The following is a 16,829-nucleotide window of genomic DNA, read 5'->3' on the forward strand; positions in this document are numbered from 1 at the left end:
CCTATCCGGTTACATCTTAGTACCCCCAAACCGTCGTCTTTCTTAGCAACAGTTTTCCTCTACGGAGTGCCTTGGATTCTTCTTCTTTTCATTAATAGCTTATTTTCTATAGTTCTTCTTTATCTTTGGAAGGATCTACACCAAAATAACTAGAGACATTATATAGTTTATTCTGTGTTATTCAGGAAAAGATTGGACACTGTGGGTCTGATGGCAAGGCCTAGTGACAATGTGGATGGTCCTATACTTTTTTTTTTAGTAAAATGAAAATTGATGAACTTACATTATAAATAGCTTGGGCTTATTCCTCTCTGCTCTGCAAGCCTAGAGAATCAAAAGTTCTCTAAATTGTGTACTAGAAGCTGACATATTTCGGTAGAATGAGAGCAGATGGAAAGTAACAAAACCACATAAGGGCTGACTCAGAATTTAGTTGTTTTAAAAAATAGTTATATTTTTTAAGCTTCTGTTTGCAAAACAAGTTTGTATGAGTCCTGGGTATGCTTGTCATGAAGGAAAAGATGGACTGGGGAGGGTGCAAGGAGAGGGGGACAGGCAGCAAGTAAGCAGTGTATTTAGCACTAGGTTTGTTATTATAGAAAAGTTCTCGGTTTTGTTTGGTAAAGTGATAGGAGTGAGGTCTGTCCAGGTTTAGGTCGAATAGCCAACTAGGAGTCAGACGAACAAGGTTTTAATTCAGTTCTCTGCAGGTAATGTAAATATTTTAAATGCCTCTTCAGAAGGACTAAAGTTGGTATCTGTATAACATATTATAAATAAAAACCAGAATTGGTGATAGAGAGTAAGAAGTCTGAGGCTTTGGGAACAGTTCATGGGATGGGAGGAGGGGATGGGTGGGGGTAGATTTCAGCCCACTTCACCCTAAATGATTATTAATTAATCATCTTGAAATGGTTAAGGAAACAGTAACATATTATATCATATTACGAATTTAGTCCATGCCACATAATTATATGTTTGTATGGTTGGGAAAGAGAAACAGAGTAGTCCTTACAATATTGTGGCCCTGTTCCTTCTCGCTTATTTATTGCTTTCTCCTTTTCCAGACTTCGGTATACGCTGGCTTGTGCAAAGTCAGTAGGAGCTATATAACTCACCCTCATTTACTCACCTTAGTTAAAACTATATAATATCCAAAATCCTTCATCATCACGAAACACTTAATAGCAAATTACAACTCTTTTATTAATAGAAATGAACCAATAACATTGCCAAAACTAATTTTAATTTTTGGCCCAATTTTTTAAATATTGGGGAAATGAGCTAGTTATAAAAGTAAAAAGTTATGAACTGATTGCTGGATATATTTAATAATGACTCCTGATTGTCATGTGATTTCATGACATGGTTTGTTGTTCCAAAAATACATAAAGCTACTGAAACTGTTGTCATATATATCTGCTTGAATTTTACTGTAGTGAGATATCTCCTTCCCTTTTCATGAAAGAAGTATAATTTTTTCAACTTCCTAGACAACATCTGGGGAAGACGTACGAGACTTCACAAAGGTGCTGAAGAATAAGTTCAGATCAAAGAAATACTTTGCTAAACATCCTCGGCTTGGCTACCTGCCTGTCCAGACAGTTCTTGAAGGTGACAACTTAGAGACGTAAGTTTAATTTTAATATTAAAACTTCTATGTACTCTTTTTTCTGATGTTGTCTCTTATTATGTTAGTGACACAAGAGAAATTACCTGATACCAGAAAGAATTTGTTTTTTGGTAAAATGTTTCATTTTTTAAAATTTTTACTTTATTTTTTTATTTAAGTTCAATTAGCCAAGGTATAGCAGTACATCTTTGGTTTTTGATATAATGTTCAATGATTCATCAGTGCAGTATAACACCCATCACATCACGTGCAAAATGTTTCATTTTTAAAGAGGTAAATTAACCTTGGAATCAGTCTTCATAACATGAATTTTTGCTATTCGCTTTTGACAATGCCACAGCTAAAATGTTAGGTTTAATTTTGCACGTGTTCCTCCACTTTAAAAATATGTGTTACTGTGTGTTCGACCTTTGCCTTGGTCATTTCTTTTCCTCTTAAAAATACTTAAAGCAAATTGTGTTACGCACTATTTCATGATTTTATTCATTTTCCATTTTTCCTCCTGTGGGGATATTTTGCTATTTCATGTAGTATGTTTTACACTTATTTTACATGTTTTCACTGTAAATTTATTAATAATATTGAATCTCTTACTTCATATACACCTGTGCTAAAATCTCATCAAAATCTTATATTTCTAATTTCTTTTCTCTTGAGCATGAAGGCAGCAAAATCAGATAGCTTTATAGGTACATAAAATAGATAAAATTTCTTAAAAGTACGTAATTTGAGCTTATAAGCATAAATGAAACAAAGTCTCGAGATAAGAAAATTACTATGGCATTATAAAGAAAAGAAAAATAACAATCGATAACCTGAAATGAAAAGAAAAAGAATTTTTAAAGCAAGCCAGAAGAAATGCAAGAAGTAATTTTAAATTATTTAACAATGATATATCAAGATCAAAACATGTGATTTTAAATCTTTGAATGACTTTTTAAAATCTCAGCATAAATATACCTGCTGAGGCAATTTTCTTGTGCTTGAATCTTGGGGAAAATTAACTTTTATTGCTAATCATTAGCAAAGTGCCTAGTCATAAAAATAGTGACGTTCTAGTTACAGAAAGATGTCCTCTCAAATGACTCTAGAGAAGAAGCTCAGAGGTGTGAAGTGCAGAGTTTTCTACATTCTTCAGTAGAGAGAATTGTAGTGAGAAGTATAAAAAGTGTGTTGAGTGTGATTTTTGTGAAATCAGTCTTTCTTTAACCTTCAGAATTCTTAGTTCCTTTTATTGTGCGTAGGAGAGAAATGCGGAGAGCTGTCATAGTCTAGTATTACGACAGTCCAAGACTCAAAGATGTCAAAATGGAGAGATAGACTGTTTAGCCTGAATTTTTGTTTTCCTTATAAAGCTTTGTAGACTGTTGGCTCTGCTGAGTTTGTGTACAAATGTATGTTGTTATTTGTTGATTTGGGGACCTTCTAAGAAGTAGAAGAAAGACCACAGCCAAAGCACAGTAGATATTTGATCCCTCTATAGATAATGTTATGGGTGCACAACTATATGTGTTGATAGATCCCAAAATACCACACATTTAAAGCATACAGAAAAATTCTAACTTCTTGATAACTTTGCTTGATATCAAACTGTGTACAATTAAAATATTATGCCTCCCAGTTATTTTTTCCACAATACGTTTTAGAATAAATTTTATTGGAGCAATTTCAGTTTAAAGAGAGCTATTCATATACTTAAAATTCATAAGGAAAAGTGGATTTTTGGTTCTCTCTTTGTTTTATGGGTATATTTTTGTCTTTTTCTTTAAAAGGTTATATGATTTTACATTCTTATTTGTTTTACTATCTAATATATAGATTAACTGTGCTGAACACCTCATGATAAACACACAATTTTACTTCCCTTGGTATCAGATCTAATTAACCTTTGCAGTAGTTGCCTGAAGCATAGAATTACCACATAGCGCTTTTATTTACAGGACAATTTGATAAGCTTAAACTAGTGTTGTGCCTTTCACTCTTAGGCTAAACCATTGGCATTTTGTGTCCCATTTCAAATAGCTACATCCCTCATGTGAATCATGCCTGTAGGTTGATCTTTTATACTCCTTTTAAGCATTTTTGATAATTTGCCTTTTAATGTCAAAATAATCATTGACATCAATCATTCTATTCTGAGTGACTTAGTTAAAGTCACTCAGGAGAAAAAGAACAGAAAAGCCTACCAGATAATTTTGTGCTATGATTTTTGGCTGCAATTCTGAAAATCCTTCATTTTATCTATCATCAATTTACCAGCATGTTCAGGGAGAGGAAAATTAGAAGAAGAAAGGAAGGAATATATGATTAAATCAGATGTCACAAGATGCTTTTTGAAAAAGATTTATGAGATACTGGATAGAGTGGGCAGGTTTTCTTTTTTTTAATTCTAGAAAGCGTTCTTGAAGTTGGTATAGTTCATTTTTCTGCTGAGCCCTTTCTAGTACAGGGCCACTTAATCTTCTGGTATAACAATTTATGTGAGTGGGTAGTAAAGTTTGATTTCGTTTATTCTCCTATTTGTGGGAGAACATTGGAGAAAACCCCGTCAAGTGGTAAATGTGTTGAAGTTATTTATGAAGCTGATTAGAATTTTCTTTTGTGTCTTTCCCTTTCATCCCTGCAGAATGCAATGTCCGGTAATTATACATGCATACATAGAGGGGATTTAGGAGAAAAATGAGTTATTACTAAAAGGAGGTAAACAAACCCATGCTAGGTTTATTCAATTAATTCGGTAACTATATGTGCAAGAGTTTTCAAAAAATAAATCAAAATAAATGAGTAGGACTTGATTAAAGAGTTACCATTGAAAATAAAGCTAAGAAACAGGCTAAAATAGTGGCAAAAGTCATTTGAGAATTGTGAGAGATTATCATTGGCTAAAAGGTAGGTTGGTTTCCCTAAAGATTAAAGAAGTAAAATAGACACTTCTGCCTGGTATTGGTTAAAGTGGAGTAGATGAGTTTCATGCTCCTTTCGAGTTCTTACTGGAGCAAGAACCAGCTCATGGCCTGGGAGGAAGTGACAGCTAAACTGAGACCTGCAAGATTCACAGGGCCAGATGTGCAGGGTTTGGTGTGGGAGGAGGAGAGAGAGAGTTTCTAGGTAAGGATTTTCAAAAGCCCAGAGACAAGATCATTTGGGGAACTGGAGTGGGGAGCTGGGAATAGTGGCAAGAAATAAGAGTGGAGAGAGAAGCAGGACCCACATAATGAAGGGCTCTGTAAGTCAAGGGCTCTGTAAGTGGTGCCAAGGTATTTGGATTTCATCCTGAAGACAGTAGGGAGCCATTGAATGTTTACATGTGAGAGCACACTGGGGCCCCACCTAATCTGGGGCAAATGGGTTGAAGAAGGTCAAAGACTGGAAGCCTAAGGCATTGAAAGAATCATGAAGTTCTTCAAGGAAAGTCTAGATTATATTTCATATAATATTTAGTAGAGTATTAATAGAGTCTGATTCATTGCATATTAGTGTGTGATTAACCAAAACACCCCATTCAGCCCCCGCTCTGGAAAGCAGGGATAGGCTACTGTGTCTTATCTTGAACCCTCTAACTATAGGCTATAACTATACAGTGGAAATACTGCCGTGCTTTTATCTCCCAGAATTAAATGAGAAAATTTATCACTTAACCTTTTTTATTTTCTACAAATCGAAATACTTTGAAGTCAATGAGGCCTAAAGTTTGATTTTTTTAATCTTTATTTCTTTTCTTAGAATTCTGTGTTCTCAACGTATAAAATACTTTTGAGAACTTTGGTTCTGCTTTCTACCTGTGCCATTCTTATCTTGGTTCAATGAATCACTTTTGTGCTAACTGAATGAACTTCACAAGAACTCGTCATGCAATTTCACAAAGCTTTTCATATCAAAATATCAAAATTAATATCAAAAATACATATTTTCCTTGTGCTTAAAGTTTGCCGCAGATGTTGTAGTACACTTGAATTTTAGAAATGCTCTCTCTGAGTAGCTATGATTTTTTTGGAAAGTTTATATCAAATCATTCACTTGACATTTAACATCCATATCTCAGAGTTAAGGAAAAGTAATGATGTAAACGACTATTGAATAATACTGTGTTGTTTCATTGTTATTGTAACTAGCTTATATGTGAATGATTAAGTCTATTTACAGATAGTCTGACAAACACAGCCTGGATCAATGCCTATTTTTGAAAGTAGATCCGTATAGTCTTAGTTTCTCGGCCCAGTAAGATGCCCTTCATCTCCTTTTAATCTTTGCTCTTCAGACCTTAAGTTGTGCTTCCTAGTAGGAGCTAATGAGATCATTAACTTTTTCTAAAGTTTCTGTGTATAATAGAAATAGCAGAATCAAGTAGATTTAGAATGATTTAAATTTCCTTCTTTGTTTCAATCAACATGAGATCGTGTGGGAGACTTTTATTTATTTAATTTAATAAATAAGTCTTTAGACTTTTAAATTCCCACATTCATCAGCACCTCCCCTCACCGCCCTCAAAAAACAATTAAAATTAGGGTTTTTCATTATGTTCAGTTCTTTTCAAAAGATATTTCATGGATACTTGGGGATTTCTAGGCAGTTTTTGAGGTTGGAGGGTCCCCAGGGCTGGGGATTTCTAGGCAGTTTTTGAGGTTGGAGGATCCCCAGGGCTGGGAGGGTACTGAAGGATCAAGCTCCGGACTCAGGCAGAACACATTTCCTTATCATCTGCATAGATGGAACTTGCAGAGAAAATTGCATTTGAAGACAGTTTATCATCATCTAGTTGCTTTCAGCTTTATTGATAATGTGACATTTGGGGCTGGGTGTAGGGGAGAGGATCTACGTGTAGTATCTTCTTTCGGCGTCTCTGGGAGTTTGAGATACTTCGTGCACACTCGGATTTGAATTTATATATTTAAAACTGGAGAAAGAATCAGAAAAATCTCATTTTATTGCAACTCTGCCGTCAAGATATAATGTAGTCTTTGGACTTTCTGACCAAGTTTCTTCTCCAGGAAAAACAAGAATCTGATTACATCATCTCTTGGTATATCATGGAGCATTATCTGTATTATCTTTTCAATTATTCCATGTTTTTGAGCTATTGTAGAGCATTTTGTTTTTTTCAATGAGACTACTTAAGATGCATTTGCTATCCTGTGACAAATATCCTGTAATATCTGTGAAAAGCCCCTACAGGCACTTGAATGCACAGCATCTTCTCTAGAATAAACAGGAACTTCTACTTTTGATTTCCCCTTGGTGCACCTCAGGGCAACCAAACGTGAGAGTGGAAGACAGTTGAGAATGTCTTCTCCCCCAGCCTCCCATCACTTTTGTCTGCAATCGCTCTCAAGTGCTAGTTCTGTGACTTCTGTTTCCCTCTCCCCCTCTGCAGTCCTGTCACACTCATCAGCATGTGGCCAGAGCACTATGAGTGAGTATTCACAGCTCCCTCTGCAGGAGCCGGTACTCTGATCGGTGTCATTAGCATGGGGGTGATTACAAAACTCTTGAGCTAAAAGAATAGTCTGCCTTCTGGGTAACAATCCTCATGGTTTGTTTGCATGGCAAATTCGCTGTTTAACTAACCTAACATTCCTAATAGTAACATCTATCAGTATTTGGGCATAAAACTGTTTCTTTGCTTTTTCTCTTATAGCCCCTCACAGTCTCCTCAGCTGTTTCATGATGACACCCATTCCAGAATAGAACAGTATGCCACACGGTAAGAGACTTCGATAGGAGCCCTCCGCTGTGCTGCCACCCAGAATGTATCTATTTCTGTTTGCGCCTGTATCATTGACATGCCTTGATTGAAGAGATGTTTTGCAAGAGTCGTGACTCCATTATATTTGGAATCTGAGTTCTCATCTTTCCATGTAGTGATTTGCACTTTACCAAACACCTGCTATATATTCTGTGAAGAGTGAATCTCCATGGGATGTGATTTTTGAGCTCATGAGAATCCAAACACTAGACAAGCAGGATTTAGATAATATAACCCATTTCAATGAATGAGAGTAGGAACTGAAAGTGTTCTCAGGAGATGGTGTACATATGAATTACAATATGTAATTAAATTTATGCTAATGCTTTGTTATAGAGCTTTATTTTAGAGTCCTTAAACAGTATAGAGTATAGGCTGGTCTTGCTGGCATGCACAGACTTCCAGAAAAGAAGTGTATAGGACATGTCTATGGTGCTAGCAACTAGCTATTCCTAAAATGGTTAGTTCAAACATCATATAAATAGTAACATTTCAACTATGTCTTGGCCAGATAGAATTTCTGGGAAAAGGTAGGCTTAAACTAATGGAAAAACATACTTAAAAGCATTGAGCTGGGAAAGAACGTGGCTTGTTTAAAGGAGTGAGGAGTGAAGGAGTAGAAGCTGAAGTCTGCTAATGAAGCCCCATTTGCTAAGGAGTTGAGTTATGTCTTAGGTTAACGGGGTCATGGCGAGTCTTTAGACATGAGAGGGACATGGTCAGATTTGTGAGAATGGAGACCAATGGTCAGGTGTGGGAGATCAGTTAGAAGCCTCGGTGAATTAGGAGTCTATATAGCACGGTAAAAGATGAAGGCCCTCAAGCCTTAAGGCAGCGGTGATGGAAAGGTAGATGTTGTTTTAAATTCCCAATCTTATTAGGAGATTTGGACCTTTTCCTATTTTGTCAGAATTATGACATTTGAGAACGACAGGGAATGGACCTCAGTTGACCATGCCCTATGGGGCCACATGATGAAAACTCTTTATTTTCATTTTTCAGGCTGGCCCAGATGGAAAGGACTAATGGATCTTTCCTCACTGATAGCAGCTCTACCACAGGAAGTGTGTAAGTAAATCATGAAATTAGCCCTACCGGAGAAGCCCGGGTCTTGTATCATGGCTGTCAGGAATAATCTTCATTGATTGTGGCTCTGAATTTTGATCCCAATCAAAATTGATAAGTGTGGTTACAAAAATGTCTAGATAGATTTTATGCTTTCAAACCATGATAATATAAATTGGATATGTTTATTTAGTTTCATGTAAGTTAATGAAAAAATCCTGTATTTGTCAACTAATTTGCCTCAGGAAATCAGATTGTTCTATTTATAAATACAGGCATAGATATTCATTCCATTTGTCAGATATTTCTTGTTGATATAACAAATGTATTTCCACAAAATACATGCCCTTCTGTAGAATCCTCTTCCTTCTGCTGGCTCACTTTTTCTCCATAATCCCTGCCATTTAACAACTATGACCACACAAGCTTGGACATATACTCCCCACTTCATTGAAAAGTGTTATTTTCTCTGCCAATATTTTATTATATTAGCAACCAGGAAAAGTCTTGTTGACTTTAGAAAAATACTAAAAAAAAAAAACTTTCGAGGCAAATATTTTATCTTTGATTATCCTACTATTGTGTGTCATCTTGCTTTGGAACTTTTCCCTTTTTTCCCCCCTCCTTGGAATTAACGTTTTGGATTTTGCATGATGTCAAAAAGATTTCAGTAGTGTCAAGTTTACTCGAGTTAAGTAGGTTCACTGTTGTTCGCATTTGGTGGGAAGCTGTAAGTCAGCCAGGAAGGTTACAGAACATAGTACTCGGGTGTTCTATACTAAAAAAGGCCATGGAGAGAGCCAAGCTGCAGTACCTTAAGCACTCTAATATAGAATAGCTCCCTATCAATATTTTAAAAATTGTTTTACTATCATTAACTTATAAATAAAAATGTCAGGAGGTTTTCCAATTTTAAATTTCAAACATTAGCATGTTAATACTTTACAAGAATACAGTAATGATTTATACATTATTATTCATGTACTATGAATATGAAACAATTCCCAAACCAAGATAATAGCATATTTATAATGCTTGTTTCATATTTAGCTATGAGTATGTATTTTATATAAAGCAGTTAGATATCGTGCGTATCCCTTAAATCAACATAATTTCTACAAGGTTGACAATAGTCAAAGAATTAGATGAGATAAAAAATAGTAATTAAAACCAAATTTAAATTCTTTAAAATGTGTTTGTCATGCCCTGTGAACAGAGTGAAGATAATGCTCAAATTTAGTACAGCCTGTCTTCAAATTAAAATAAACACTATTTTAAAATTTAATACTAATGTCTGAGAAAAAGAAAAAATAATCAGATGACTAACAGCTGAATACATTTTAATATACTATCATTAGCTATATTAACTCATTCATCTTGTCCAACAAATATTTATTATATACCTACCATGCAGTGGTGTGTTAGAGCCAGTTGTAAGAGCCAGTTGTCACATTTTCGGGAAGTTTGTAAGCTGTATGTTAAACAGAGCCATTATAGAAATTAATTTGTGTACACTTACAATTAACTAAATTAGATTCAAATGAATACAAAAGTAATACTCAAACCCCATCATGCCCTAGTTATTCTACTTCATTTTACTATTATCTGTGTTCTTGGGGTAATTTATTGTATTTGTCAGATGGTGTTCAACTGTGTATTTTTTCCAAACTCTACATTCAGTAAAGACATTAGCTTGAAATTGGGCTTGATGAAAGTATTTAAACCATAGAAATTGCAAAAGCTACAATTCAGGGCCTTTTTATTCATTTATTTTTTTGGAAAGCTCATTAAATGTTTATCAGCATGCCATTGCCACACACCCAGTACCATAAAAGTCCGCAGATGTAAATATTGTCCCCATGAATCTGACTGGCTAGAGGAAAGATCCACTGATAGATGTTTATAGAGGAAGAACATGGGGAGGGCATTTCTTAAAAGATATATTTATTTAATTTGAGAGGGAGAGACAGAGAGCATGCAAACAGGGGGAGAGGCAGAGGGAGAGGGAGAGGGAGAATCTCAAGCAGATTCCCTGCTAAGCACAGAGCCCAAGGCTCATGACCCTGAGATCACAACATGAGCTGAAACCAAGAGTCAGATGCTCAACTGACTGAGCCACCCAGGTGCCCCTGGAGGGCATTTCTGATAGACAGATGAATGACCCCCAAAGAACTTCACATCCTAATCCCTGAAAGCTATGCATGTGTCACTTTATATGACAAAAGGGACTTTGCACATGAGAAAAGTTAAGGATCTTGAGATGGGTAGATTATCCTAGATTAGTTAAGTGGACCCCATGTAATCCCATGAGGGGAAGAGTCAGTTAGAGAAAGATACAGCCATGGAAGCAGAGGTCAGATACAGAGAGATTTGCAGATGCGAGGCTGCCAGCTTTAAAAATAGAGGGATGCAGGTGGCCTCTAGGTAGCGGACAAGGCAAGAAACAAATTCTCCCTTAAATGTAATGTTCAATTAAATTAGCAGTGTAAGAATGTATCTATCCGCCACTAAAGAGAAATCGTTTTCTAGTCACTGGTGCATTCATATTTTCTTAGGGACTACGTTAATAAATCTTATTTTGATAAAGCCAATCCTGGAAGTCCTTTGCTCTTTCACAGTTTGAATTACTGAGTATTCTGGGGTTCTTTTCCTGTGACTATGGCAGTGAACTGCCATTCAAGTGAGATTGCAAACAAGGACTCTGAGTCCTTGAAGCCCTACCCTGGATCTAGAATCCACTGGTTTGACTTGGAGTGGTCACCTTTTCTCACTTAAAGGTGTAATAGTTACTTACCTAAGCATTTCCATTTTAGTCGATACTATTGATTTGACAAAGTGAATAAGTATTACACATACTACAATAAATACCTTCTCTCCCGGTGGATAGAGCCTTCCAATGAGAGTGCTTCTTACCTCCTTTGGGCAGATGGTGCTCCACAGAATTTGTGATGGAAGGGTTAGGAAGCAAGCCCACTATTTGTTTCTCCAACTGTCCTTCTGTGTTTCCCCATCTAATAATTTAGCATCTTAGATCACGAGATACAGGAAGAAATCTTCACTGCTTTTAACAGGATGCTATGCTGTTCCTTCTTTGCTTTCAGCTTTCTTGTTTCCTACAGGACCTTAGTGTAGTAGCAGGAACTCTAACCCGGCCTTTCCCTGGAAATTTCCTCAAGCTCTAGCATTGACAGGGTCATGACACAATCCTGAGACAACAGAGGACAGTTTTCGGTCCACTTAACAGTATCGCCAGCTTCTGAACGAGGGTTCAGTGGCTTCTCAAGGAAGCCTTGGCTCTTCTGCTTCACTCTTAGGTCTGTCTTGAGGCAACCAGCATCAAAATACTAGCAGTTTGTACTGTTGCTGGGAAAAATTGGAAGCTAACTCAGAGTGCCTTAAGCCAAAAACAAAAAAACAAAAACAAAAACAAAAAACAACGTAATAGCAAACTTCTACAATACATTTTGGAATTTTTCTCATTTTTGAATTTCTCAACCTCTCCTCCAGGCCCTTTGAGTGGAGGTTTTGTTACACCAGCAGGTCATAAAAATATCATTAGGTTTCTCTTGAATAACAACAGGGATGATAGAAAAACTACCACCATCTCTCCCTCTGTGAATAGCATCCTGGGAGCCGGCACTGCACTAAGCACTTTGCCCATCTTTGCTTCTTCAATCCTCGCAGGACCCCTTGAGATGCTACTCTTGTTTCTGTGACCACCATTTTACAGATGAGTAAATTGAAGCCCTGAGAGGTTAAGGAGCTTGCCAGGGTCTCACTGTCAGTAAGTAGTGGAATTCAGACCCAGGCAGCCTGGCTGGAGGCACAGGCACTCCTGACCACCCCTGACCACCTCACAGTTGTGCCTCCGCTACGTAGGAAGGGAAGGCTTGCCAGACGGGAGCACTGCAATGGGGGTGGGGATGGAGGGGGTCAGAGCATCTGCAGGCGTCCTTGAGGTCATCACTTTCCTTGTCCCAATCCTGCCCATTCTCCATCCACGCCTCAACTTCACAGTCCAGACCTAATTAGAAGATTTTGTAATTCAGTACGTCCAAGACTGATCTCCTAAATGTGGTTTGGGATGATCGCAGCCATAGGTGATAAAAGAAATCCTTGTACTTTCAGGTGTGAATTTTGAAATTTGAACTTGTGATTCTAAGTTACTCAGGGTCCTTGTAGTCATTTGTGTCTTCGAAAGCAGCCATCCTACAGTTTGAGCCTTTCTCTGTCCCTCAAGTTGGTCTATGGACCAATGCTGGCTCCTGACCGCATTCATTCTTTGTGAAGCTGGTTAATTCGTTGTCGCATTCCTGTGCGCCATGGGCGGCTGCCTCCCCAGCCTAGACATGAATCAGTCTCATAGCTCTTCCCCCGCATAGACCCAATTCCCAGCGCTCCCTTTCCTCCTGAAAGTTGCCTCTGGACAATTTTAAAAGGCATTGATTTTGAGGATATTAATTTTTTTCGAAGGAGGAATTGAACATCCATGACTTACACCGAAACAGGACCCAGGATAGTCCTGGGGAATTTCAGTAGCAGGAACTCAAGGACGGATCTTTAGACCACTGCCGTTAGGGTGTCTCCTCCATCTGCTCCCTGCCTTGAGTGACAGTGTCTTTTGTGAAAAGACCAAACTTGGGTATGGTTTGCGTTGGCATTGCTGTTTCCACCTCTGAAGCCTGGAACAGAATAATCCTTAAGAGGAGGGAAATTATTGTTATTTTTATTTATGTCTCGTCTTTCAAAAGGTCATTGAATGACTCACAGTTCTTTTGTCATTGGATATGTACTAATTTTGTAATCTAGATGTGTGACTTAAATATAGTATAATTATATTCCATTTAATGGTATTTCATTGGTGCAGACTTATATTTTTGCAACCTTTTCTATTTTAGAACTATTGCATGTAAAGGCCCTCGTCTGGTACCTCATGGACTATCTATCTTTAAAGGGTATTCTCTTGGTTTTTACTAGATATAATTAAGAACTTGAATGTATTTATTTTTATAATTAACTTTTAGGACTAATAATCTGTGAGAAATACTTAAGGCTGAAATTGTGTGTTATACATAAATGATTTTTTTTTTTAGAAATTACCTTAAATCCCTTTCAGATACCTCAATAAAAGAATGTAATGATAGTGGTGATGATGGTGATTACAGTAATAAGTTAAACCCCATCAACTCCCCAGGAGGAATAAAGCTACGTAATGTTTACAGCAAAATGTATCTCAGATCTAATTTTGACTTGTTTGTGTATATATTTGTTTCACTGTGGCTAGTCCCCAAATCTTGAAAACAGAAAGTTAGTTGGTGCTAATATCGAGCACTGAGTACAGTCCCTGAGTCAGATGCTTGCTGGCGTGAATGTTCTAAGGGCCTCAGTGGTCTGATGCTGCCTTGTGACAGGGAGGAGCTCTGTGCTAGGATCCATGATCAGGTCATAGACCCACCAGATAGCTTACAGGCCTCAAATTTTCCTTTAGCTTATTATATATATATTTTTACTTTTACTTTTAGTCCTCAATTTCCTTTTAGGTGAATTGTTCATAGGAATCATAGGATTGTTTTTTTAACCAAAGTGAAAATCAGCTTACCTCTTATTTATGGCAATACCTAAGGTTAACATCTGCTTTTGTTCTATTTTGCATTATGCTTGCTTGCTCTTTCTTTCTTGTGTTTTATGGACAAAGTGGTTTGCTGGCCATTTGCATGGTCTGGCTGGTCACAGGAATGGCTGGGGTAGACATTGCTCCTTAGCTTTTTGACATTGGATATTATAGAGAGCAGGAGCCTAAATCTTTTACTTCTTTTGCAAGAGTTACTGTCTCGTTTTGATTTCTGGTTGATTGCTTGTGATGCTTTATCCTTAAAATAGAGAAATTTCATGGGGGTTTCTCTTTTGTTGTTGTTGTTGTTGTTGTTGTTATTATTATTATTGGATGCTCAGTCTTTTTAGTTTCTATACTTTATTTCAGCCTGAGAAACATTACAAAATGTTGCATTATACTCTTACTTTGCTATTACTTTATTTTATGTCCACTGTATCTTTATGCTTTGTATCTTTCCTCTCCATATTTTAGATTTCTACTTGTTGTCCTCTCTTACTATGACTTTTCTCCACTCGAACTGGATAAAGTGCCTCCTAACAGTGATAAAGATCACTGACTTAGAGTGTTGCCATCTTCGACAGCTAATGGGTGTCCCAGTGTGCTGATGCATTAGCCTGATCTCCAGCTTCTGCTGCTTCATAATAGTTAGGGTTAGTGGGGCACCTGGGTAGCTCAGTCGGTTAAGCACCAACTCTTGATCTCAGCTTAGGTCTTGATCTCAGGGTCATGAGTTCAAGCCCCATGTTGGGCTCCACACTGAATGAATGAATGAATGAATGAATGAATGAATGAATGAATAAATAAATAAATAAATAAATGTAGGTATGTATGTGTGTATGTATGTGTGTTAGGTTTAGGGTATTGGCCATAGAGTTCCCATCAGGAAAATGCCCATCCCTCACCCACAGCCTTTCTGTCTGATTTAGCTACATGGGCAGCCTAGGGCCTTTTAGATGCTGCTCTGCAGTGGTGCTGTATCTGTTCCCTCTTATCCTCATCCTTCCACACTTGGGAACAAGCATGTGATTCTTCAAGAGGCTCCTTTATTGACTCTTCAGTGACACTGCATTTTCTCAAGAAGGTTAATCCAAGGTGATGCCATGGCTTATCTCAGCCTCTGCCCCATCCACGCTCCTTATTCCCAGTTGCTCACTGTGTGGTTAATGTCCTTCTCCTCCCCCTATTGAATTTGATCGTAGAAGGAGGGTGAGGTTCGATAGTGATATTTATATTGTGATCCTAACCAACGTGTATGACCTTTATTTTTGTTAAATGTATGTCCACACACACTGTCTCCATATATAAATTTAGAGAGAGGGAGAGGTTACCAATAAAGGAAGCAAAAGAAATCAATCAGTAGTTCATCTGAACCTTTGCTTTGGCTGTCCTGCAGGCATAACACTCATTTTTCTCCTTTGCTTCATTATATCCTTCTGATCACAGGGCTCAGGACCCACCTTTCCTATGTCTCAGATGCAATTTCAAGTCCCCTTTTCATCCCAGTAAACTTGTGATCACACAGGGCTGCATTTTCAAATCGGACTCAGAGGAATCAAAGATCTTACGTCGTATGGAGTGTTGCCTGTCAGCGGCCAGGCACCAGTCTGAGATCCCAGACTGTCACCACCACTCCCCAGACTCTCCGGGACTGCATTAGGGTGTGCTCAGACCCCAGTGCAATGGACGAGGTCTCTAAGGGACGTTTGCAGGCACATCACTGCCAGACGAGCTGGTGCAGTCATGACACAGCTCCATTTTACACCTTCAGAGCTACTCACTTGTTGTTTTTCTAAAGCCCTATCCTGTAAATCCATAGATTCCAGGATTTGTTTACCAAACACTATCACAACAGACCAGGTCCGATCTGCTGAAGTCTTCATGCTGTCGCTAGAACCTCCCACTGGCATTAGCCAGGGGGTCTGTCCCTTGCACGATTACAGGGAGATCTGACTGAATCTCCCCATAAAGGAAGAGAAGGGCTTCCAGGCATGCTGCTGAGCATTTCCTTCTCGAGAAAGTACCAGTTTTGTCAATCTTATTATGCTTCCGTTTCTGTCAATCGTTAGATTCGACCATGTAATTGATATGTCTAATTGATTAGATAAGTAGGTAGAAAAGTAGGAGAGTCTAAGTAGCTGTAGTTTCTTGTTTTAATGCAAATGATTGATCCTAGTGAAGATGTGCTGATAATATCAAGTAAATATCTGCAGATATTTTATAAATATCTACAGTTATAATTTTTGCTATGTTATTTAAATGAAAGAATATGAGGATTATATTCTTCCATTCTGTGGGTTACAAAGCATTACAAAATAACTTTCAACCAAATGCTAAAGCCAGTGAAATCAATTTAGGCCTTAGTCCATGTGGGCTGCTGTAATACAGTACTATAGGCCAAGCAGCTTAGAAACGAAATTTATTTGTCACAGTTTTGGAGGCTGGGAAGTTCAAGATCAAGGTTCTAGCGGATTTGGGGTCTGGTTAGAGCCCTCTTCCTGGTTCACAGATGACTCTCTTCTCACTGTGTCTTCATGTGGCAGAGAGGGGAAGCCAGCTCTCTGGACTCTCTGTTCTAAGGGCACTAATCGTATTCATGACCTAATCACCTCCCAAAGGCCCCCCTCCAAGTGCCATCCCACTGGGTGTTAGGCTTCCACATAATGAATTTTGGAGATACACAAACAGTCGAGAGCAGTTTATTTTTGATTAAGTCTTTTAAACTACTCATTTGGTATTCGATTATGGATTTTGCCTCAAGTCTCTTTTCTATTAAC

The 16,829-nt window shown here is 37.7% G+C and overlaps 1 protein-coding gene across 13 annotated transcripts in view; it reads left to right on the forward strand.

Moving 5' to 3' along the window:
• The window catches only part of UTRN (utrophin), a 486,188-nt gene that overhangs the window by 454,443 nt on the left and 14,916 nt on the right, over positions 1-16,829 (forward strand). For 11 of the 13 annotated variants that reach the window (XM_087865550.1, XM_087865558.1, XM_087865561.1 and 8 more), the window contains 4 exons: positions 1,494-1,630; positions 7,005-7,043; positions 7,269-7,334; positions 8,379-8,444. In XM_087865550.1, the coding sequence (XP_087721676.1) occupies positions 1,494-1,630; positions 7,005-7,043; positions 7,269-7,334; positions 8,379-8,444 (308 nt within the window). Of the gene's footprint in view, positions 1-1,493; positions 1,635-7,004; positions 7,044-7,268; positions 7,335-8,378; positions 8,445-16,829 lie in introns of those variants that run through there. The other 2 variants (XM_087865556.1, XM_087865560.1) reach the window with 2 other exon arrangements.

The sequence above is a fragment of the Ursus americanus genome, chromosome 11, assembly GCF_024610735.1.
Source record: "Ursus americanus isolate L20-20 chromosome 11, mUrsAme1.1.p, whole genome shotgun sequence".
Lineage (NCBI taxonomy): Eukaryota > Metazoa > Chordata > Mammalia > Carnivora > Ursidae > Ursus > Ursus americanus.